At 42.2% G+C, this 24,279-nt stretch overlaps 1 protein-coding gene across 1 annotated transcript in view; it reads right to left on the bottom strand.

Annotated features, from left to right (window-relative positions):
- Positions 1-698: 698 nt before the first annotated feature.
- TMEM117 (transmembrane protein 117) overlaps positions 699-24,279 on the bottom strand; it is a 399,054-nt gene continuing 375,473 nt past the window's right edge. The window contains exons 7-8 of the mRNA XM_077472802.1: positions 4,896-5,025; positions 699-3,565 (exon numbers count right to left, since the gene is read on the bottom strand). Coding sequence (XP_077328928.1) covers positions 2,928-3,565; positions 4,896-5,025 — 768 coding nt within the window. The 3' untranslated portion in view covers positions 699-2,927. The remainder of the gene's footprint in view (positions 3,566-4,895; positions 5,026-24,279) is intronic.

Below are 24,279 nucleotides of genomic sequence, written 5' to 3'. Positions count from 1 at the left end.
TCTGCGGCAAACTGAACAGGGGGGTGTTCAGCCCATCTCTAACGGCAACCCTAAGTATATTAATACTGCTGTTATAAATATTTGTATTTGTTCTGTAACCCTTTCAAATGACATTGTAATACCTTTTCCAGTTTCCAGCAACATGGTCTACAATCCCTTTGCTCTCTGAGTACATTCAGTTGTGCTCTGAATAAAATGCAGCGGTTTGCTAATTCAGCCCAATGTGGAGCAGGTCTACTGCTCCCAAACAGCACTCTCTTGTGATAGCAAGGGACATCTTTTTTAAAGTACGACAGGATTATAAATACAATGCTAGGCCATAATTTATTTACCATAATTTATTTCCGTTAGTATTAAGCCATCAAATTAGCATGTTTTTGGTTGTGGCAACAATCATTCATGTTAAAGCAGTAGAAAGGGCATCACAATATTTCAACAGTTAAATCTTGTTCCCACTATGTTCTGTTCCTCCCTTTATACATTTTCCAATAAATAACTTCCTGAATATTGGAAATCTCTGGCACTCTTTTCTGGCATTCCTCTTTCTTCTCCAAGCCAACAATGCCATAACAACCCTATGAATTCTGGCAGAATGAGGTCACGACTACAGGGAATTCAGCACTGTCATTAGACCTTCCAAAGTATAGAGAAGTGCCAAGCTTTGAAGTCAGGTGACTGCATAAAAAATCAAATAACAGTATGTAGGAAGCCATTTATTATAGAATGCATACAGGGAAGATCAGAGCAAAAAGAGAGCAGCATTTACAGTGTCACTAAATCCACATAATTAAAAACTATCAATAAATGCTGTATTACATGCTGTTCATACTCACTCAGTCACTATGGGATTCGTTTTCTGTAAAAAACCTGGTTAACCCTGCTGCTCTCTATCTCCTCCTTCTGTCCATGTCCCCACCGCAGTTGGGGATTTTGCAGAGAAGTATTGGCAGCTTGTAGACCTGCTCTTTTTTCAGTGTGTTTCTATGCTGAGCATTTCCTCAATCACATCTGAGCAGCCCATGTGACTATAAAGTAGGCATATGCACAATGGAAAATGACAGCCCACTCCCTCCCTCCTCCGTGCACAGCTAAACACAATGGGGTGGCATATTATATCTTGATTAATGGAAGCTTCACCTCCCTGTTATTTTAAGACACAAGCTGGAGGGGTGTAACACAGCTGGTGACTGTCATAAATCTACACACACCATGTTATTGCCAAAAATACAAAAAAAGGATTACAAATATATATTTGTATGACAATTTAAAACAGTTTATTAATACAATTGTTTTTATTTTTTACTCTGTATTCCAAAGGCTGCTTTTTTTTTTTGAACATTCGATCAGTAGCAGAGGACTAGAAGCTCCTCCTGTCACTGTTCCCCTACAGATAGGTTGGGAAAGAGCTGGGTCATGTGACATTTGTATATCAATTAGGGAAAAACGTATTTCGATTTTTTAAATTTAAATTATGGTACAGTGCCATCATCTACATACAGAAAGAGAAGGAGATTGTAAATGAAACAGTGTGTGTTAAGTATCACTTTAACTGAAGGGTGACAGTGATGCCTTTTTTTCTACTTTAATGTATGATGAAAGTGCTTGATTAATGTTTATTTAATGATGATAAATAGATTTTATTGTTATACTGGAAACTGGCTTATGGATATTTCAATATATCAACTTTTGGAAAAATCTGTTATAAAGTTTAACAACTTTGCAATATGCACTAGAAATAGCTATAGTGTAAGTCACCGATAATTGCTTAGACCGCCTATGCTTGCATGTACAACATGAATCAACTTACATTATCTATACTGCAATATCAATAACAAGAACTCCATAAGTGGCAAGTTCATAATAGAGGTTCTGATTCAATTCTATTTTATATGTATTTTATCATTATTTTATTTGTACACACTGTACTTTTGTGACATTCAACAACTTTTCTGTTAAAGCTGGCCTCCAACTATGTATAAAAATAAATAAAAAAGATAAAAATTACCACCGGGCACGACTGGTGAAATGTTATCTACTGAAATGTGGATTTGTTTCAGAGAACCTTGCCACACCACAGCCAGGTGGAGATGTTCCTAGTATTTAAGGTCCTAGTAACATTGCCCATATTTAAAATATGGCAAATGTTGCACTTTACAGCCCATTTTTTTTGTTGGCAGGCGGCATAGGCCTGAATGAGGATTTTACATTTCTATGTGAATGGACAGCAGGTGAGGGTCAATCTAGGCAGGCGATTATGTTTTTAAAAAGTATGTGCAAATCTGAACTATTTGTGTCATGTTATTTATTTTATCCTCCCCCAGTATATCCACTAAACTTCCTAAAATCCAGTATTCATCCATATATGTCAAGAGACAAAACATGCGGCTGCACTGGGACCCAAAAATTGAATGGCGCATGTTTGCCAAAATAGTTGCAAGAGTGTTGAAGAAAGGAAGTCATTCGTAAGCCCTAAGTTGGTATAGCACATTATTACAGATGTTTACAGGTCCTTACAAGAGGAAGTATAAACCTAGGTGTGATAAAGTCAAATGCTACTTGTCAAAGTCTGCTCTACTCTAGAAAACCACACTAAGATTACAGAAACGCCTTGCACCTTTTATTAATTTAAAACCTTATTCAGGGTCAAATAAACATAACTGCTTTGAGCTCTAATTGGGTGATATTGCATTGCTAAAATGCATGGTTAGTGTTAGTGTTTATTAAATAACCCTAAAATGTTACATTTCTGTGCAACTATCAGGTGTGCACCTACATACGTTCTAAGGAATGTTAAATATAGGCACATAGCAAAATACAAAAATGTGTAGATTGTACATTTTTGAGCACCAGTTAAAATTGTTCACTTGAGCACAAGAGGTATAAGAAACCTATAATATTCATTACTGCCATGTCCATTTGACACATGGTTAACTATTAGCCTCATCATAGGGGACGATGTCTGCCACTGGCTCAGATTGTGAAAATGAAGAATGATTATCTGACTCTGTTGTAGAAGATGGGTAGCACAACACTTCTTCTTCCTTTGTCCTTCCATCTACAAGTGTTGGGTGATGTAGACATAAGGGCTCCTCTACAACAGCTTGCAAATTTTCTATAGTCATTCCCATTTCCTTGCTGTGTTCAGAAGGTGACTTCTTGTTGATGCGTTTGTATGATTTATCTTTATTCTCCATGCCTTGTTCACTTTTATGAAAGCGCCCAAAGATTGAAATAAAGAATCCAAACAACACAAAGGCCAAAAGGCTAGGAATAAAAGCCAAGCATTTCACATTAAGACTTGCCCCAATAAATCTGCTATGAAGGAACATGTCTCCTTCAACATAGCTTCTGTTAGTATAAGGGTCTGTGTTGTTTGACCTCCACTCCCAAGATAGCATCGTCTGGTTAAGATATTGTAAACTTTCAGCATCTTCAACTGTATAGATCTTTTGACCTGGGCCTATATACTGGCCATATGGTGATGGCTTGTAAAAGATTTGGTTCTTCCACATGTTGAGATCAAGGATAAGCACAAGAAAGATAATCCCATAGTTGAACCATTTACCTGCAAGCAAGGAAAATATAAAATGTGACTTCCAAGTGCATACCAAAATAGTGAATTTAAAAACCGAATCAAGCATTTCCTACTAGTCTTTTACACTTATGCTCTGTTCACTTAAAGGAATTATGTAATTCTGCTCATTGATGGCAAGCAGCTACAACAAAGACTGGACTTTTTTTTAGTATGTTGGTAAGTGCTCATCAGAAATGATCACTTATGAGGTGATCAGTTTATTATGTACATGTCCAATGAAATCAGATATAACATGGGTACCCTTACTCATATGAATTACATGTATTTAATAAAGGTCTGTTTCCCTAGCATTTTATGTAATTTTATGTCAGCAGGTAATAAAACCACTCAGGCTCTGTTTAGTATTTAATAATAGCTTTGATAACAAGTGTTGGGTATTCTTAGGTTAATGCCAGTCATAACAAGTGTGGTTAGGACAACTAACCACCGAGGTAAACTTCATAAATCCAAGTTACTCTGAGCATTGCATAGTCGCTCGTTTCAGATATGAAAGCAGCAATTTATGCTGCTGTGTATGCTATAATCTAAACATTCAGCCTTGAGTAAAAACGTGCTTAGCGACACATTAGGGAATATGACATAAGCTTATAGTAGTTAATTGCATTAGAAGACCATCTCCTGATACTTATAATTTTGGAAGTTTCAGATGGCAGAAGGGATGTCAATATGGTGCAAACATCTTAGAGACACCGATATCTGATCAAGAAAGCAGGTCAGTAATTGCAAATTCATAATAAAGGTATTGTGGTTGGCTTACTATAGGTAAGCAAACTTAATTTTTCAAAGTTCAGTTGCATTCTGCAAGGGAATTTTCCACAGAGCTTAGTGAAAGAGGTGAAGCTCCACTGATTTTCATCAACTAATAATGTGCAAGCAAAAATGCATTTATTTTTTCTTTTTTCTTGTGGTGATTAGGTATTCTTTGCAAAGTGAAGTTTCATCACATTCACTAAGCTCTGAGAAAAATTCCTTTGCAAACCTATAGTAGTCAACCCTATTGTGAGCACTCATTTTGTACATTTTAAATATCCCTTTAATCCAAATGTCTTAAATTCCAGAAAAGGCCAATACACAACACTTTTCAACCTCCAAACCACTACCCTTTGTTCCTGGACAAGATGTGATTAATTAGCATAAAACCTAGTATGGTGTATTTACATGGTTGACCTAACGGGTATATGTTATTATTTTTCCAAGGACCAGTGTAAACCACCAAGGCAAAAGTAACCAAAGCATATTGATGATATAACCATTAAAATTCAAGGCATTTACTATACTTTATCATATCATGCATGTATACCTGTTATATGTATGTGATATTCTTCTTTAAATATCCTTTGACATTTTGGTAGTTTGAACTGCATGTGTGATGTAGGTAAACCAGGAAGATTGACATCAACATCTCCCATAAAGTGTGGAAATTCCCAATCCTAAAACAAGAGTTGAAAAGGTTAACCTAAATCACCACTTATCTTACTACTTACATGCTTTACATGCCCAAGATCATCATCAGTTTATATTCTCTGGTTTAAAACAATTGATGTGTGTCCTGTGGATTGTCAAGGGTTGTGATAACTTATGAAGTACTTACCTACACTTATCTAGAAGCACAGTCCAATGGTCACCAATGCAGGTACCCCTATGTACTGCAGACTGTAAAGACTTAGCAGCACAACCACTTAGACCCTTAGGAGACTAGTTTTTCTTTATTCCAGAATGCAGTGCAACAATTTATCATCATTGTCAATCATCTTGTAACTTTTTTTTTCCCTAAATGATGATTCTTAATACTGAGTAGAAGTATTTTCTTTGTTCCAGCGCCCAATTTGACATGCTGTTACCGCTAAAGCATTGAGTTATTACACATCCTGAGTTAAGAAATAGTTTCTAAACTATATAATATAACACACATTTATAGGTAAAGTTGATCCTGGGAATACTGAATTGCCTCTTGGGGGATCAGCAAGTATCCCCCCCCCCCCCCCAGAGCAAATTGGATCATGCAAAGCATAGAGCCATTACACATCCTGAGTTAAGAAGTCTTTCCTAAATGTACATAATATAACTGTATACTAACATATTATAGGTAAAGTTGATCCTGGGGATATTCGATTGCCTCTTGGGGGTGGGGGGTCAGGAAGGAATAGTTTCCCCTGCTGGAGCAAATTGGATCATGCTTTGCTGTTTTTTTTTTCCCTCTGTATCAACTGTGGGTATAGGATTGTGTATATAAGATTTAAAAAAACAAAAATGTTTCTATTTTATTTTTTTAACTAGATGGACTTTTTCAACCAGCGATTCTCCGGCAGCTGTAGCGCTGATTGTTTCGAAAGTTGCCATAACAATGGGTGGCGATGGAGGAAGGTTCCACCCCATTGTTGTGGTAACTGCCTTAAATGGCACCATTTCCGGTCAGGAAATAACGTGATTTTTGTTTACAGTACTGCCCACAGACTCCTGAGAAATGTCATCACAGGCGAGGGAGGAAGTGACGAGGAGCGCCATGGACTAGGAAGTGGCAGATTAGGAGCACTACATAGCAACAAGGCATTTAAGTATATAGAAAAAAAAAAAAATTCCCCCCATTTCTTTATATTATCAAAGGTCTGTGAATATGTAAAAAACTATTTCAGGGTGGAACTCCACTTTAACTCTAAACTGATGACCTCTAAGGGCTTTTAAAGCATCACCTATGGACAATTTTGGGTACTACATTTGTTTCATGAGCACGCACAATTGGCTTGACATGTTGGGTATCGGCTTAATTGACACAACCTCATCTTTTATAGTTTACCAAAACTTCGGTGACATCACCCGGTGACCCCGCCCCTTGTCCCTATATAAGTCGCCGCACAACGCATCCCTGGCATTGTGGACAGGGAGAGCGTTGAGTCAACATCTCAAGGAAGAAGAAGAGAAGACGAGAAGGAGGCAGCAACAGAAGACTGGGCCACCGCTAGTAAAAGAGCTGGAAGAAGAAAGCGGAGGCCTGGCAAGAAGAACCGAAGAGGGTAACAAGACCCCCGAAGTCGGAAGAAGACGGCGACAGAAGACCGGGCCACCGCTAGTAAAAGAGCTATAATAAGATAGCAGAGGCCCGGCAAGAGGAACCAAAGAGGGGAACAAGACCCCCGATGTCGGAAGAAGAGAAGAAGACGACGACAGAAGACCAGGCCACCGCTAGTAAAATAGCTATAAGAAGATAGTGGAGGCCCGGCAAGAAGAAACGAAGAGGGGATCAAGACCCCCGAAGTCAGAAGAAGACCCCCGGACGGCGGTGACGATGACAAAGAAAGCCGGGCTCCTCCGCTAGTAAAAAAGCTAGCAGAAGATAGCGGAGGAGTCCGGCGAGAAGACCGCCCAAGACGGAAGAAGACCCCCGGAGCTGTCTAATAAAGTATTTTAAAAACTTGTGTTGTGTTTTTATTTATTATATTTACACTTTTTTCACCAGGTGAATGGGTAGGGGTACATGGTTCCCCCATACTCATTCACATAGGGTGGGGGGCCGGTATCTGGGGCCCCCTTATTAAAGGGGTCTCCCGGTTTCCCATAAGCCCCCTGCCCGCAGACCCAGACAACCAACGGCCAGGGTTGTCGGGAAGAGGCCCTTGTCCTCATCAACATGGGGACAAGGTGCTTTGGGGTGGGGGGCCACAGGGCGCACCCCTTCCCCCAAAGCACCCCCCCACATTGAGGGCACGAGCGGCATAGTAAGGCTCAGGAGGGGGGCGCTCACTCGTCCCCACCCCCTTTCCTGACCGGCCTGCGTGCTCAGATAGGGGTCTGGTGTGGATTTTGGGGGGACCCCCACGCTGTTTTTTTTTAAAATCCCTATCAGACGTAAGGACCTGGCATGCTTCTGGAGGGGGAACCCATGCCGGTTTTTTATTTAAAATTTGGCGTGGAGTTCTCACTTAAGATTCATACCAAATACAGTGCCTGGTATTGGCGGGAATCCAATTCGGATCCCCGCACCGGTGTGTTAATGTCAGCGATGCTTGTCGCTTATCGGGAAAGGAAAATCAGCATTTTTCCTTTCCCAATGCAAGCCAGCTCGGCGCTGGCTCCGGCGACGGGGCTCGCAGGGTGTCAATCTCGCTGATAAAAGCAGCGAGATTGACACAAAATCGCTGGCATCTACTGTATTTTGTGTTTTTGTGCAATAAAATTAGTAGGTGCATAACAACCTTAAACTTCCCATGGGACTTTAAAGAGGAACTGCAGTCTGCTCACATAATTTGTAATAAAAACATCTTTGACATTCTGAAGCTTCTCTCCAACCACTTTGCATATTATTTTTATATATACTGTGATTCTATACTTGCCAAATATGCAGAAATCTCCCTCCACTACAGTGGTGTGAAAAAGTGTTTGCCCCCTTCCTCATTTCCTGTTCCTTTGCATGTTTGTCACACTTAAGTGTTTCGGAACATCAAACCAATTTAAACAATAGTCAAGGACAACACAAGTAAACACATAATGCAATTTGTAAATGAAGGTGTTTATTATTAAAGGTGAAAAAAAATCCAAACCATCATGGCCCTGTGTGAAAAAGTGATTGCCCCTGTTCACATCACTGGCTTCCCATAAGATAAATTGGAAGGGGGAAAGGAAAATAACTTGAATGGGGAATTGTACAAATAAATACGTACAAAAATAGAGTAGACTTTGTGGGTATTTACAGTGTTCACATCACTGTCTGCTCCTAACTACAGGTCGATGGAGCTGGCATCAACATCACACAATATATGCATTTGAGCCAGAGCACCTCTCCCACAGGAAAGATACTCCGCTCACAGGAAAATCTGGACTCCAGCCAGAGATGAAAAGCCGTCCCATCCCAGATGATCCTAAAAGAAGAGAAAACAGCATCCTATCCTTGTCCTACCTTCGCACGGAGAGTTTCTATTGGGAAAGGGTTAGCATCCGCCCAATATAAATGGAAAAGAGGAACATATTTTTATATTTTTCTGTTTGTTCTGTCAGGAGGGGATTATGACCTGCTGATGGAAACAATAAGAGGGGAAAAAACACATGAAATCAAAGCAACAGCCTTTCTTTGGAGTTCCTGATGGGAGGGGCCCCTCCCGAGCAGACGGCTCCTAAGAATTAGTTCAAGAAACAGGCGTCCCCCAAGTGTCCTTGCTACAGAGAAGAAAAAAAGCACCTATCGGGCACACGGGTGAGAGGCTGGCCTGTTACTGCAAAGTCAGAGGGGAAAAAGAACGCAAGTCTGCAATTCCCCTGCAGTCACTGTGATTTCTCTTCTATGATAGCTGTACACTTAGTGTCCTCTCATGCATAGAAGTGGGGATCAGGTAGTCTCTTTCTGCCACCCCATCTCCCTGTTGGAGACTTAATTGCTCTTTGTAGGCCATTCCGCCTTCACAATGAGCATCCTAAAATATTATGGCTTTTAATTTCAAGCCGATTTGTGTTTTTTTTCACATTTGCTACCTATGTGTTGGTATCAATCCTTGGTGAATATTCATATTAACCTATTTTTGAATTTACAGTTTATCTAGGTTTTTCATATTCTTTAGCTATCCACTCCTAATGAAATGAACTAATGTTCACAAAACATGCTGTGATGTGTTCTCTTCACTCATTGGAACTGCGACCAAATATCTTGGAAAAAATTCAGTTGATTCAGATGATATGAAAATACACTGTTTATCCGACATGATAGTATCATGAATGTATAAATTATTGTAACAGAGTAAATCAGTTTCTCTTTTATAATTTAAATATTTCCTATTTATGTAAAGAGAATGTTTAGTATGCGTACATTAATAAAAAAAAAGTTTAGGTTTAATTTACTGTGTTTGACGATGCACCTTGTTAAAGTCTCATGGGCATTTTAATCACTTCCATACCAGGCACTTTCCCCCCTTCCTGCCCAGGACAAATTTTTGAATGACAATTGTGCAGTCATGCAACACCGTACCCAAACGAAATGATCATTTTCTTCCCACAAATAGAGATTTTTCGGTAGTATTTGATCACCTCTGCGGTTTTTAATTTTTGTGCTATAAACGAAAAAAAAGACCAACAAAAAGACTGAATTGGGCACTGATAGGCGGCACTAGATAGGCAGCACTGATGAGGAGCTACTGACAGGCATTACTGAGTGGCACTGATTGGCACTTTGATGGGGCACTGACAGGCATTACTGATGGGGCACTGATTGGTCACAGCTGATCACGCGATAAGAAGCCTCTGTCAGAGGCTCCATACCACAGTCAGAGTTGCGGTGTGTCATACTGACACACAGCAACTCCGATCGACGTGCTGCACGTCCCTGCAGGCGTACGTCGGCTGTGTTGTCCCGATCACGTCATATGACGTCTGGTCAGGATATCACAACCACTTTGCCGCCGTCATTCTGCTATATGGCTGGCGGCAAGTGGTTAAGCGTGTTTGCATGTAAAAATTGGTGATGGAGGTACATCACTTTGTGCACCAAATCCTAACCCATATGTTGCAACATAAATTAACAATACTGAAAATATGCATTTGATAAGCTGTTGCACTAATATCTTTTGACCACTTATATTTTATTCTCCAGGTTTTCTGTTTTCAGAAAATATATGTGTGGGGGGTTGAACTTATTTTCATGACTGGAAAGTGCATTTTAACAATTGTGCAATAAAAAAAACAAAAAAATAAATACATTATGCAGAAATGGCATAGACAGGGAAAGGATTAACGAACCTACAGATGTGTATATAAAGGAGAACTGCAGAAAGCCTGGGCCTGTAATTCATTAATTATATTTACCATTTGGTGTCAAAATACTGCTGCAAAATCTCCTCTTTCCCTACTTTTCACTGGCTGCCTACATGCTTCTACATCCAGTTCATAGTACTGACAACTTCAGTTCCATTAGTGAAGAGTGTTCCCAGCAAATTAGACCATAAAGGGCAGATTAATTTAAACATTACATATATATCATTCAACTCCAAATAAAATGTTAAACTTCCAGAGATGCTCCTCTCAGGAATGTAGCTAAGCACGCATTTAAAGGAAGGACTAACATTCGGCAATCACTGGATAATCTTTACTTACCCCACAACCTGTGTTCCTGTTTCTTGATTACCCATTGCTGACCTGGCTTGCTTCGCCCCAAATTCTGGATTTTGACCTCTGCTTGTCTCTGACCACACTCTGCTGAATTCCGGATACTGACCTAACCTTTCTGCATGACCACGCTTCCATTGTGCATGACCCTGGCCTGGCTACAGACTTCGTTCCTGCTGTTTAACTGTGTTGAGCTCAGATTTCCTCCCGACCACGTCTCTGATCCTGATGGCTACCTGCATAGTCTCCAGGCTACAGCCTACAGACTGTCCACCACAGCTTGCTCCTGGTGGGTCTCAAACACTGCTGGCTACAGTCTGGTTGCCACTCCTACCTGCTATCTTGGCTCACAGGCACCCATGCTAACCATATTCAGGGATGGCAGGGCCGGTGCTACCATAAGGCGGCTTAAGCAGCTACATTAGGGTGCCAGGATAGGACAGTGTGGGGGGGGGGGGGGGGTGGTAAAATCTGAATCCCAGAACATGGACCAGAACCACAAGGGAACCCTCTCATAATTTTGTTTCTAACCAAGATATGTGACAAAATCATCCAGCCATGTTTGAGGCTGAAAGAGGTTCTACTCCATTAGAGACTTTGCACCAACAAATTGTGGCCCTTACTAAACCCCTAAAAATCAGCAGGAAGGTTATTTCCAACTTAAAGTGGTGTTCCACCCAAAAAAAAAAAAAAAATCATGAATGTGCCAAAAAACATTTGGAAAACATTTTTTTTTTACTCACCTCTAAATGACTGTTGCTAGGGGGTCTTTCGTAGTGTGCCTACTTCAGTGTCTGGGCTCTTGACGTAACTTCACCCTCAGCACAGGAAGGGCTCAGTTCTGCCCCTTCCTCATTGTCAATCATCTGGGACATGTGACAGGTCGCAGATGATTGCATGGCCAATCACTGTGAGTGGCGCCACTCGCGCATGCGCAGTGGGTGCCCGGCTATGACGCTACATCCGGGCGCCCACGGTTAAAATGCTGGTGCCGCCGAACAGAGGGGGAGACGAGTGGGGCTTTGATCCCCGCATCGCTGGACCTGGGACAGTCAGCAGCTGCAGTATTTGTAGCTGCTGACTTTTAATTTTTTTTTTTTTATGTGGTAACTTCTCTTTAAGGGTCTGATTCAGAACCTGTCTGCCTCCAGCAACTCTTCAGCTCCTGGCCCATGAAAGAGTGCACCCACACCAGCTTCTACCTCTGTAAACTCTCAGTCAGTGACTCCTTCTCTGGTGATACCATCACTGGGACCCCAGGTGCCAATGCCTGAATGATTTTCTGCTGACCAATGAACCCCAGCCATAGTCATATCACCTCCTGGAAAAATGCATCCATGTTCTCAAGACGGTACCTAATTGTTTGAGTTGATGGCACAACTTTATGATGCTATTAATAGGGAAAGTACATACCTACCAGCCTCAATGTTAGCAAGGGTGAGGGAATTGCGATCATGTGATCATGAGGAAAATCATTTAAAAACAGGTAAAACGCAGCAATTTTTTTGTATTTGAACTATAGCAATACACATAAATAGTATATTACATTATAGTAGGACATTTAAGGGCACAAAGGGTCTCCTATTACTTTAAAGCAGAGTTACATCTAAAAGTGGAAGCTCTGCTTATCTGCTTCCCCCCTCCCCCATCCGGTGCCACATTTGGCACCTTTCAGGGGGAGTGGATACCTGTCAAAAGCAGGTACTCGTTCCCACTTCCATGTAAGAGCACCGCGGCGATCTACGTAATTTACTCCTTCCCCCGCTGCCTTCTATGAAGCACCCAAGTCCCAGAAGACAGCAGGACCATTCAGCAGGAAACAGGCTGTGAAGCCGCAAGACTTCATTTCCTGTTTCCCTTAGTAAGGATTCCAGCACCTGCATCCTAAGCCAATGGATGGGTCAGCTTCAGGTGCTCACATCACGGGCTCCCTGGACAGGTAAGTGTTAAAAGTCAGCAGCTACAGTATTTGTACCTGCTGACTTTAAATAATTTTTAATACAGGCTTGAACTCTGCTTTAAATACAGTGGGGGTTATTTACGAAAGGCAAATCCACTTTGCGCTACAAGTGCACTTGGAAGTGCAGTCGCTGTAGATCTGAAATTAGGGGAAGCTCTGCTGATTTTATCATCCAATCACGTGAGAGCTAAAATGCTGTTTTTATTTTCCTTGCATGTACCCTTCAGATCTACAGTGATTGCACTTGAAAGTGGATTTACCATTCGTAAATAGCCCCCATAGTCTGTAGATGTGCTCTTAAATAAAAAAAATGTCCCTCACTCCCTTTAAAGAAAATTAGCACTAAAGGTCATATAAGCTTGTGTAAGCATGGTTCAGGGAAAATATTTGTGGTGGCACCAACATTTATATCTTTAGAAAACAAGACTGCATTTAGCAGATCGGGTTTTATGTGTGAATTTCTGCTAGCTACAAATAAGCTTGTTTTAGGTCGAATCTCAAACTTGGAGGATTGATTTGCTCATTTCTTCTAGAACCCATTACAGCACAGAAGCTTCATCTTAAAAGCATTTCAGTGTTGGAAAACCACAAGGGAAGTACTGCATAGTACACACTTATCTAATTATACAGGTACATCTTTCCACAAAAAAAGAGGTTTTATTTGTAATTCAGTGATATATCCCAAGAAGAACCTGAAAGTTCTTCTTGTATTTACTGCATTTCTTTTGTTGGACCCTCCACTCTTTTCCATCCATATTTCCTGAAAACATATTACCTGATATAGGAATTTGTAATCTCAAAGAAAAATTAATTTAAAGGATAAGTTCACTTTTAAAAAAGATAAAAATAAATGCACATTTGTTTGCAGGGTTTTTTGGATCCTGTAAAGCATTGCACCAGCGATCAGCAGATTGCTGGTGCCATGCAGGTCTCCAGCAGATCTGCCAGTGTATCTGTACATCCCGTATGGGCAAGCAGATACAATCTGACAGGAAGAGAGAATGAACTACCACAGCGCCGTGGTAGTTCATTGAAAACTACAAGCCAACAACTGTAAAGGCTGCCTGACCTTGTAGTTTTCCATCCACAGGACATTCTGAATGACTGACGCAGCCAGGTGGGCAGAGCCCCGCTAGGCCATTTTTTTTTAACATTGTTACAGCTAACGGGGGGTTGAAGATCCTGCTAGTGTCAGATAGGGGAATCGAGGAGCTGCTGGGGCCGGTCCATTCGTAAAACACGTATGACCCTGAATATGAGTGTGACGTAACAAAAGATGAACTTTAAGGATTAAAGGAGAAGTATGGACAAAGCTCCTTTAGCTCTACTTTTCCTGTGGGTCACAGGAGAGCACTTAGTTCTGCACGCCTGTGACCCATATTCAGCTGACAGCAGGCTAAAATCCGCTGTCAGCTGATGTCATTCAGTCACTGCATACTCTGGTGTGATCTCTACTTTAATGACAGCTGGCTCACCACACCCCTGACAGTCATCAGCTCTCTGTTTGATGTTACCATAAATTAATTTTCCTGCTTATATCAGTGCTTCCCTAGGATCTCTTATACAACCTATACAAAGCAACGCTTTGCTGAAAAGCACATAGGGGCAAGTACACTGAACAACTGAGTTCAATAAGGTTTAAGTTATTGACCAAGAAGTATGCATACTGTATGTTGAAGGTAAGAGGCACAAATTATTAAAGCAGGCGGTAAACATAACAGCCAGAAAACTAGCATTTGCAGCATTGGTTGCCTGTGTGCCTCTCCCAGCAAAGGTTTCATTTGAGTAATACACACATTTATATTCCTTGCACATTTCTCTTTATTAAACATTTCCTGTGTGCTGAGTGCTGATACATTTCATGGAAAGCACCACTGGGACATTGATAATTAAACAAAGAACAATATTTAATGAGGTAAAAATGTATTTATAATTTTGCAAATGCAGGAGCATAAACATAATTTGGATGATAAGCGAGAGTTACCAAAAAGTATTCCTGCATTTTAGAAAATGTTTATCCCCATTACCTTTTATTAATATACTTTTCATATACTTGGTAAGATACCCACCACAAAATCTTTTTAATTGTACAAACACATCTATTAAAGCTTGGTAATGCTTGTTAGGAAAAAAATGACTTCCCCAAACAGCATTTAAGGAATTCACCAGCATAAATGAAGAAACAGTGCAGCATGACAGTGTAAATCAGCTTGCCCCACTGGAGCTATGAGACAGCTGAGAAGACATGCAAATGTAATATTCAGCCTTCTAAATCTCCTCTGCCGTTCTGTCTGAAAATCTCCCAAGTGATATTTTTCACAGTGTGCAGTATTTAACCCAACGTGCACTCGGCCCATGCCTGCAAGCTTTTACTTGTCTGACTATAAACTTAGCACAAGCATTTACTGAAAAATGTGATAGTACCCAGTGGCCTCCAACATTTTCTACTATGTACGTATACAAATACCATAAGAAAATATATCAGAAACCTGCAGGTTCTTCCAAAATAAGGTGCTATATTCCACAATTTATGTTTTTATTTCGTGCATACACAAACAAAATGTACTCAGAGAAGAGACGTTAAATCTTTAGGGGCATAAGACTTCCCAGACCAATGTGCCAACAAAGTAAAACCATCACTCCTTCTCTGACTGCATCAGTGCACATTTACCAAAGGGACTGAAAGCGCAGGGCATATGGGCAAGACTTGTAGATCAAATTATGAAATTGTATGACAGATTGCGTTGCTTAAATAGCATCTTCTGATTTGTAAGCAGTCATACAAGAAGGTAAACGCAGGATGAACATTTTGTTTAGTGATACCAGTAAAGGGTGGCACCTCATGTGTCACAAAAGGCATACGTGCCCAATGAAGACATAACCCTCAAAGTCTATTTCCATCTTTTTCATGGATCAGACAAGACACGTTCACAAAAAAAAAATATAGGACTTTACTGACTTTGCTAAAGTCTGAGTAAAAGATGGATCCTGCTTAGTTGCTTTGGATTACCCTACTTTATAGTGGGATTTCTGCCTAAAGGGAACCATTACTGACAGAAACATATAGTCTGCCATTGCAGACCTTCATGAATACTTAAGTAAGTATGAATAATGGAGTCACTAAAATGAAATAAACAGGCTGGTAGCAATATTTTAAAACCAGAACTGCGTATTTATTTCAGGTCAGAAATGCAGGCATTCCAAAATGCAACCAATGAGGGTTGTAGCTAAGCCAAGCAGTTTGAGGTGAGGCCAGCAATGGCAGCCCATATATTTCTGCCAGTACAGATAAGTTTTAAAGCAGCCTATATACAAGATCCTGGATCTACTCAAAAATGTCTCCTCTGTTATGGAAAATTTATTTAAAAAATATTGCAATGTGACCGATTTAGGAAGTCCAGAATGGTTTGAGCCACCAATTTGATTTACGTGACAATGGGAAAGGTTAAATAAAAGTTCCAGTCTGCCTTGAAAAACTAAAATTTTTAACCCTATAAGCGATATATCTGAGCACAGGACTGATCATACAGTAAATGCTATGATGGCAGTTACCTTGGGCCCACCAGGATTTATGTTTATACATTCACCCTGTCTGCAGTTATCAACTGTACATGGTAGAGAGCAGCTACTTATCTGATTAAATTCCAGTGCCAGAAGTCACACATTATTGTCTCTCTGATACACTGCATTCAAGTAATGACTGAAGAAACAGACCGCAAACTGCTCAGAAGAAGGTATCCCCTACATAAGTGTAGCTAGACCCTGCTAAGCCCCACATGCTGTACAATTCCAGCCAAACAATGGGGAAAAGGGATGACCATCAACATCAATCCTTAATTCCTCTCTTGTTCCCAGCTCTGCATTACATCATGCTAACCTCTCCTTGTGCAATGCAAACTGCAAACAGGCTGTATATAAACAAATGAATATTTACATTGACTTGGGCCTGTGATTACAGTTATTTTACAAGTAAACAGTCAAATGTAAGAAGCGATATTTGCAAAGTTGCTTGTTGTATTTTAACACAATAAAATATATGTGCTTTTAAATATACGGGTATCTTTTAAATTGGAACATATATAATATTTTATGTGTTATCAATTATAAACAAATTTCCATAATCACAGATTTTTGCACTGAAAATAAATTAAGTTTGAGAAACAATACTTGTAAACAGCATGTACAATCCAGTTAAAATATTTATCATGCCCACTTCCCTTGCCTAGTATTCATTATTGCTTGCATTAGTTTCCACACAGTCTCCAGTATGTATAATGTAAATGGAAACACAAAAATATCTGCCCATTCATAGTTTATGATGAATACAATAAATGTAAGATTCAAAACTGACAATGACTATGCAGAGTTCCATAAGTAGCACTTGTGATCATTATATTCATTTAGAAGACCTTACTATATTCGAGGGGGACCCATCAAAGGTGTCCAGAGAGAACCATGGTAAACAATTATGGTTTCAACGTCCATCCATCATAAATCTTGTTGGAGAAGGGAAGCACACATTAAATATTCATCTTTGGCATACATGTCTGAAAATTGCCATGAGAGAATCCAATGTTGCACTGATTAATATCAGAGATGGTCTAATACTACAATTTTTATATAAACATAATCATGCTGGTTGGCTTATATGAGGTATTTCACGTGTTTCTAAAGGCTGAAGGTTTTATACCTTAATGCATTCTCTGCATTAAGATAAAAAAAAACCTTCTGAGTGCAGCTCCCCCCCAACCCCCCTATATACTAACCTGAGCCTGATCTCGATCTCAATCCAATAATGTGCCCAAGATCAGTATCTTGCCCAGCTCTCCTTCCCCTCATCGGCTAAAAAACAGAAGTGGTAGCCGTTCTCAATAACAGTCTGTGAGAAAGGAGCAGGGGGTGGGACTCAGCCATGCTCTGTGTGACTATGCTAGTGAGCCCACACAAGTTCCCCCACCATAGCTAGTGGCTTCCTAAGGTGGGCACTTGGTGGGGGGCCCAGGAGCAACACTGGGGGACCCCAGGGCTTCTCTGAGCAAAACTAAATAACAAAAAATGGTTTACAATCAATCACTTTAAGCCTATGTAGCAATATGGACTGTCAACAGAAAGCACCACACCTTTCAGTGTTTCTAGACATCGCTTGTCCCCTTGGTAACCAGTGACCACACATCTGTGCATCCAACAACGTGAATTATGGGGCGTATAGTTCTCCTTCAGACATTTATTATGCAACCATGTACTGCAAGACTACACATCCCAGGGACCTCCGTGGTGACATGAAGGTTGCTGGGAGTGACCATAAAAAGGAGCAAGAAGCCCTCACAGAGTCCCTTCCTCCTGGGCCTGGCGTGAGAGGTTGCAGCCTACCATGTGGAGCCTTACTTCCAACCCGAGGCCTAAGGGGCCAAGCTCTGTTATATGCTGTCAGACATCCTGTCGCTGTCACTTGGATCACCTGCCTTTCGGTGTGGGTGCGTGGGGCAAGTTTCACTTCGGAAGACCGAGACGGCGGATCCGCTGCCCAAGTGCTGCTATGCGTGTTCCTGTCCAGAAGGCCTCAGGTCAATTTGGTCATTGGTGAGAGGGCAAATTGCTCAACCCTTTATCTATTCATTGCCACTATTGCAGAACACGGTGCACAGACATCTTTACCCCAAGAACATTTTACTACATTGCTTGAACACTGAGCTCAGATGCCTTAGATCTTCACCACTAGGAACCTATTGCTTTATCAACAACCAAACAGATTACTTAACAAGCTCCAACTAGCTAGCGAAGAACATCAGATCTGCAACGTGGAACTCTTTTGTCATTACTTATAGGATAGCATAGGCTGGCTAGATTACATCTTTCTTAAAGTAGCCACATAAGTAGTTAACTGGAACATCTGTTAGGAGGTGACTTTCGATCTAAATGTAGATCTAAATGTAGTGTACATATACAGTATCTCACAACAGTGCACCCCTCACATTTGTTGCATATATTTTATTATATCTTTTCATGTGAAGAAATTATAATTTGCTACAATGTAAAGTAGTGAGTGTACAGATTGTATAACAGTGTACTTTCCCCTCAAAATAACTCAATACACAGCCATTAATGTCTAAACCGCTGGCAACAAAAGTGAGTACACCCCTATGTGAAAATGTCCAAATTGGGCCCGAAGTGTCAATATTTTGTGTGACCACCATTATTTTCCAGCACTGCCTTAACCCTCTTGGGTATGGAGTTCACCAGAGCTTCCCAGTCCTCTTCTACTCCTCCATGAGGACATCAAGGAACTGGTGGATGTTAGAGACCTTGCGCTTCTCTGCCTTCCACTTGAGGATGCCCCACAGATGCTCAATAGGGTTTAGGTCCAGAGACATGCTTGGCCAGTCCAACATCTTTACCCTCAGCTTCTTAAGCAAGGCAATGGTCATCTAGGAGGTGTGTTTGGGGTCATTATGTTGTAATACTGCCCTGCGGCCAAGTCTCCGAAGGGAGGGGATCATACTCTGCTTCAGTATGCCATAGTACATGTTGCCATTCATGGTTCCCTCAATGAACTGTAGCTCCCCAGTGCCGGCAGCACTCATGCAGCCCCAGGCCAAGACACTCCCACCATTATGCTTGACTGTAGGCAGGACACACTTGTCTTTGTACTCCTGACCTGGTTGCCACCACACGTTTGACACCATCTGAACCGAATAAGTTTATCTTGGACTCATCAGACCACAGGACATGGTTCCAGTAATCCATGTCTCTAGTCTGCTTGTCTTCAGCAAACTGTGGGCTTTCTTGTGTATCATCTTTAGAAGAGGCTTCCTTCTGGGAGGACAGTCATGTAGACCAATTTGATGCAGTGTGCGGCATACGGTCTGAGCACTGACATGCTGACCCCCCACCCCTTCATTCTATGCAGCATTGCTGGCAGCACTCATACATCTATCTCCCAAAGACAACCTCTGGATATGACACTGAGCAGGTACACTCAATTTCTTTGGTTGATCATGGCGAGGCTTGTTCTGATTGGAACTTGTCCTGTTAAACCACTGTATGGTCTTGGTCACCATGCTGCAGCTCAGTTTCAGGGTCTTGGCAATCTTTGTATAGCCTAGGTCATCTATGTAGAACAACAATTCTTTTTTTCAGATCCTCAAAGAGTTCTTTGCCATGAGGTGCCATGTTGAACTTCCAGTGACCAGTATGAGAGAGTGAGAGTGATAACACCAAATTTAATTCACCTGCTCCCCATTCACACCTGAGGCCTTGTAACACTAAGGATTCACATAACAGCGGGGAGGAAAATTGGCTAATTGTGCCCAATTTGACCATTTTCACTTAAGGGTGTACTCACTTTTGTTGCCAGCAGTTTAGACATTAATGGATGTGTGTTAAGTTATTTTGAGGGGACAGCAAATTACACTGTTATACAAGCTGTACACTCACTACTTTACATTGTAGCAAAGTGTAATTTCTTCAGTGTTGTCACATGAAAAGATATAATACAATATTTACAAAAATGTGAGGGTTGTACTCACTTTTGTGAGATACTATATGTATATAACATCGTTCATTGCTGAACCATTGTTTGTGTCTTTGGGAGGAATTTGTTTGCAGAGTTGGTGCTGTTATCCTGGCTAAGCAGATTTATTACCTCTGTTTGTGAAATAACTTCCTCTATCTGGTTCAAGCAAAATATTTCAGAACCTAATATTACTAATTTGTTAGATTCTTGCTGCACAGTGTTACAAGGATGTCTGAACCCAGAGTGTCAGGTAGGTTGGAAAGTCCACTTGGTCATGGCTGTGCAGATGAGCAGGTAATTCTCAGCAGTCCCCAAGGGGGCAGTTCTACATTTGGCGGCTCATCTGGGATGCTATCTGCAGCAGGCCCCATAAAACCTAGATCAGAGCCGCAATCTGTGTGAAAACTTCATCCATGGTGGTGGTCGCTTAGGGTCAAAGTTATGGGCCCCAACTGACAGAAGCACAGTTATGGAGATCTCGGGGAGTGAACATACCGAGAGGGAGATCAGAAGGTGGCTGAGAGATTTAGTGCCATGGCACCGGGCCTACCTACTGGTGGAGACTGAAGCCTCAGCGGAGATGGATAAAGTCAGGGCACTGATAGAATGGTAGGAAGAGGTGCCAGTGTGCTTTCAGGCGGAAGAGGTACACTTACTGGAGGAAGTGACTGCTAGGGTATTCCCCATCAAAAGCGAGAGAGGAGGGACTGGGAAGCAACCTCTGACAAGAGCTCACAAGCAAAGTCCAGTGCCTATGGGGACCAACTCCCAAGGGGCCAGCACCCCTCCACACTCTTTTCTGCACAGATAATAGTCACCTGGTCGATAGCCTGGTGAAGAATGGGCCTGGAAATGCTAATCAGTTATCGAAGACTTCGATCTTTCTGTGGGCAGTTGCCGACGCTTGTGGGAGAAGACGAGTTTGAAACATGGAGTCAAGCTTTACAGGCTATGGAAGATTGGAGTGTTTCAATGGCTGTGAGCGGACGACAACTTAGTGAGAGTCTTCGAGGCCCCTTGACCATCGCGATCCGTAACCTAAGGATGGGCAAGAGGACTTGTGTTGCCATGGACTACATTGAGGCTTTGTGTGCTGTCTTGGGAAGAGTTGAAACAATCGCTGACTTGATGTACAAATTCAAGCACACACATCAACAGAGGGGGGAGAGTTTGTCCTAATACATCTCCCGGGGTAAACTGGATGCTACTGTCATGGTTATGCAATAGAGTTGGTCTGCTTACCTGTTTCTATGTGTTCATCTCCAGAGACCAGCTGACCCTCACCTGACTGCTTTTGTAATCCATCCTCTGGCATGACTACACCCTAGCTCCTATCAGAGAACTCTATATTAACCTGTGCACTGCAGGCCAACCCTGCTGATCAACCATTGTCTATTCCTTTGTGTGTTAGCTTCCTGTTACCTGCCGTGTGCTCTTCTGTTGTTCCGTTACCGACTTTGGCGTGTCCTTGACTATCCCTGTTTGCCTGTGATCCTGACCTTTTTTCCGTGTCCCTGACTATTCCTGTCTGCTTGTGGCCCCGACCTTGGCTTTGTCCCTCCCCATCCCTATCCTCCTGTTGCCTACTGTGGGTGTGAGCTGGGGGACCCTGGGGGTCGCGACCTGGAGCCAGTTGCAGCCAAGTCCATCCTCACCACTCGAGGCTCTGGTGAACACCTGCTGGCTCTTAGATTCCACACCCCAGGGAATCTTACACTCTAACCCCGGTGGGATCTGTCTCCCGTCCACAGCAGTCAGCCGTAGGGTCCACAACCTTGCAGTGCACTCCTGATCCCTATGGTGTGCATCTGTTACCTCGCCTCAAGGTGACCTGACAGCTACATCAGATCATCCTCAAGAAAGGTCTTGACCCCAAAGATGATGATCAGGACCGCTTGGATTTGGTGCTGCATGGGGCACAGCCCAACCATCCTATTGTGTTGAAGCGGTTACTGAAGAGAACCCAGGTGGTACCCACCTATGCTGAATTTATAAGGGATGTTTGAGAGGAAGAGGCCCTGTTGGAAGAGAAGAGTCAACGACCATGATATGTGAATCCTGCTACTGGGAACAAAGAGAAAGTGGTGGCCATGTAGAAATAGAGTTTTCCGATGACAACAGTGGAACTGAACCTGAACCAAAGGGATCGACTCCCCTTGACATCTATAAACCAGTTACAGAACTAGGGCCAAAGGAACTGATGGCCCAGGTAGCTCAGGCTCAGACTCAAATGTACAATGCACTAATGCTAGTGATGGAGACCCAAGCAAAAGTTCAGGAGCAAGGGACTCATGTGAGCAAACCAAAAGCATACTCAGAGTGAGAAAGGAGGTGTTATGGATGTGGAGAGGCCAGACATTTTCAAGCCAAGTGTCCCAAGGCGGGTGTCAGCCCTCAACTCCTCAATGAAGTCTTGAGGGCAGTACAGAAACAACTTTTTTCCCAGCGGGAAACTTTAAGGGACCTCAGCAAGGGAGCTAGTTGGGAGTCCCAAGGGAAGACTGCATTCCAATAATAAGAAAGGAGATTGGAAGAAACTAAAAAAAAAAAGAGGACGACGCAAGCCGTCAGTTCTTTTTCACCCGTCAGTGCCGAAACACGACCCAAAATTAAAATCCCTGGACAATAGAAGAAGGGGACAGGAAATCAATGCACACCTTGCTAAACAAGCAGTAAAATCACAAGCATTGTCTCTGAAGAAGCCTGTTAGAGCTCATACCTTAGAGTCACCTAGGGGAAATCTACCCAAGAACTTAGTGGCTCCTTCTCCTATAGTATCAATCCAGGTGGAGGGCATCTATACACAAGCACTGTTGGATACTGGAGCTCAACTAACGTTTCTGTATCAAGACTACTATCATAAGTAGTTTAAATATATCCCCTTGTGCAAACTTGACGAGCTAGAAATTTGGGGAATCAGAACTCAGAAGTGCCCTTACAATGGTTACATACCTATCAAGATAACCTTTGACTCTGCTCTAGCCAGAAGACCAGAGCCCTTTGACATGTTAGCAGTCATATGTCCTGGAGCTGGCCGAAATTCCCTGCTGATAGGCACTAATACCAATCTGGTGAGAAGGCTACCCACTCCCTTAGCCGTAGAGGGTGCCCCTGTTGGAAAAATTCATCCTCAGTTGAGGCAAGCATTTCATAGGTTTTTTCAAGGAGTGGCAAGATTGTGGCGACTAGACACTCAGGAGAAGGTGCTACAGCCCAGGGAAAGAGCCTGCCTCAAAGCCACTATCAAGTTGTCCTGGGACCAGCCGGGTGCCTATGCGGTGGTAGAAGCTGATCCCACAAAGGAAGAAGTCGGGATAGTTAGTTCCAGAGATTATACCCACTCTGGCCTTACCAAGGAGTGGGGGGCGAATTCCTGTTAGTGTGCGGAACATCACTAGTCACCCGGTCAGTCTGAAGCCTCGAATGGTGATTGGGAAAGTGAGTGCTGCCACCCCGGTGGTGCAGAATGAGACAGTCCAAGTGGAAAATGGAAGCAATGCCACTGCTTACTGCCAAAGCCTCCCCTTGCTTGGGAAGGCACAATTAAAGCTCAAATAGCTTGGTGGGAGAAAATGTTCTTGAAAAATGACTTTGGCTGTGCCAAGAGTGCCCACCATCGAAATTGATTGACTGAGGATAAGCCCTTCTGAGGGAGGGCGAGTCGGGTCCCTTTATGCCATTTAGAAGACCTTCAGGAAAAACTGGCTGAACTGAAAAGGTCAGGAGTGATTAAAGAATCCCGAAGCCCTTATTCTTCTCCAATCATGGCGGTGGTGAGAAAGAAGAATGGGTCTCTGGATGTGCATTGGATTATCAAACCTTGAATCGAAGGACTATCCCAGATCAATACATGACCCCTCGCAAAGAAGAAGCCTTGCAGTGCTCATCTGGGGCCAAATGATTCAGTGTGTTGGACTTGAAGAGTGGATATTACCAGATCCCTATGCACCCAGAAGACCAAGAGAAGATGGCATTTATTAGCCCACTGGGATTCTTCTGATTGGATACCTCAGGGACTGACTGGGGCTCCTGCCACATTCCAGCAACTGATGGAGAATACAGTGGGTGATATGAACTTGGTAGAAGTACTAGTATACCTTGATGACATCAATGCGTTTGGCTGAACTT

The sequence above is a fragment of the Lithobates pipiens genome, unplaced genomic scaffold (genome assembly GCF_037356315.1).
Source record: "Lithobates pipiens isolate NorthernLeopardFrog02 unplaced genomic scaffold, aLitPip1_a1.2 Scaffold_8, whole genome shotgun sequence".
NCBI classification, from domain to species: Eukaryota; Metazoa; Chordata; class Amphibia; order Anura; family Ranidae; genus Lithobates; species Lithobates pipiens.
Note: the sequence above shows the minus strand (reverse complement) of the source record. Positions and strands in the feature narration are given on the sequence as shown.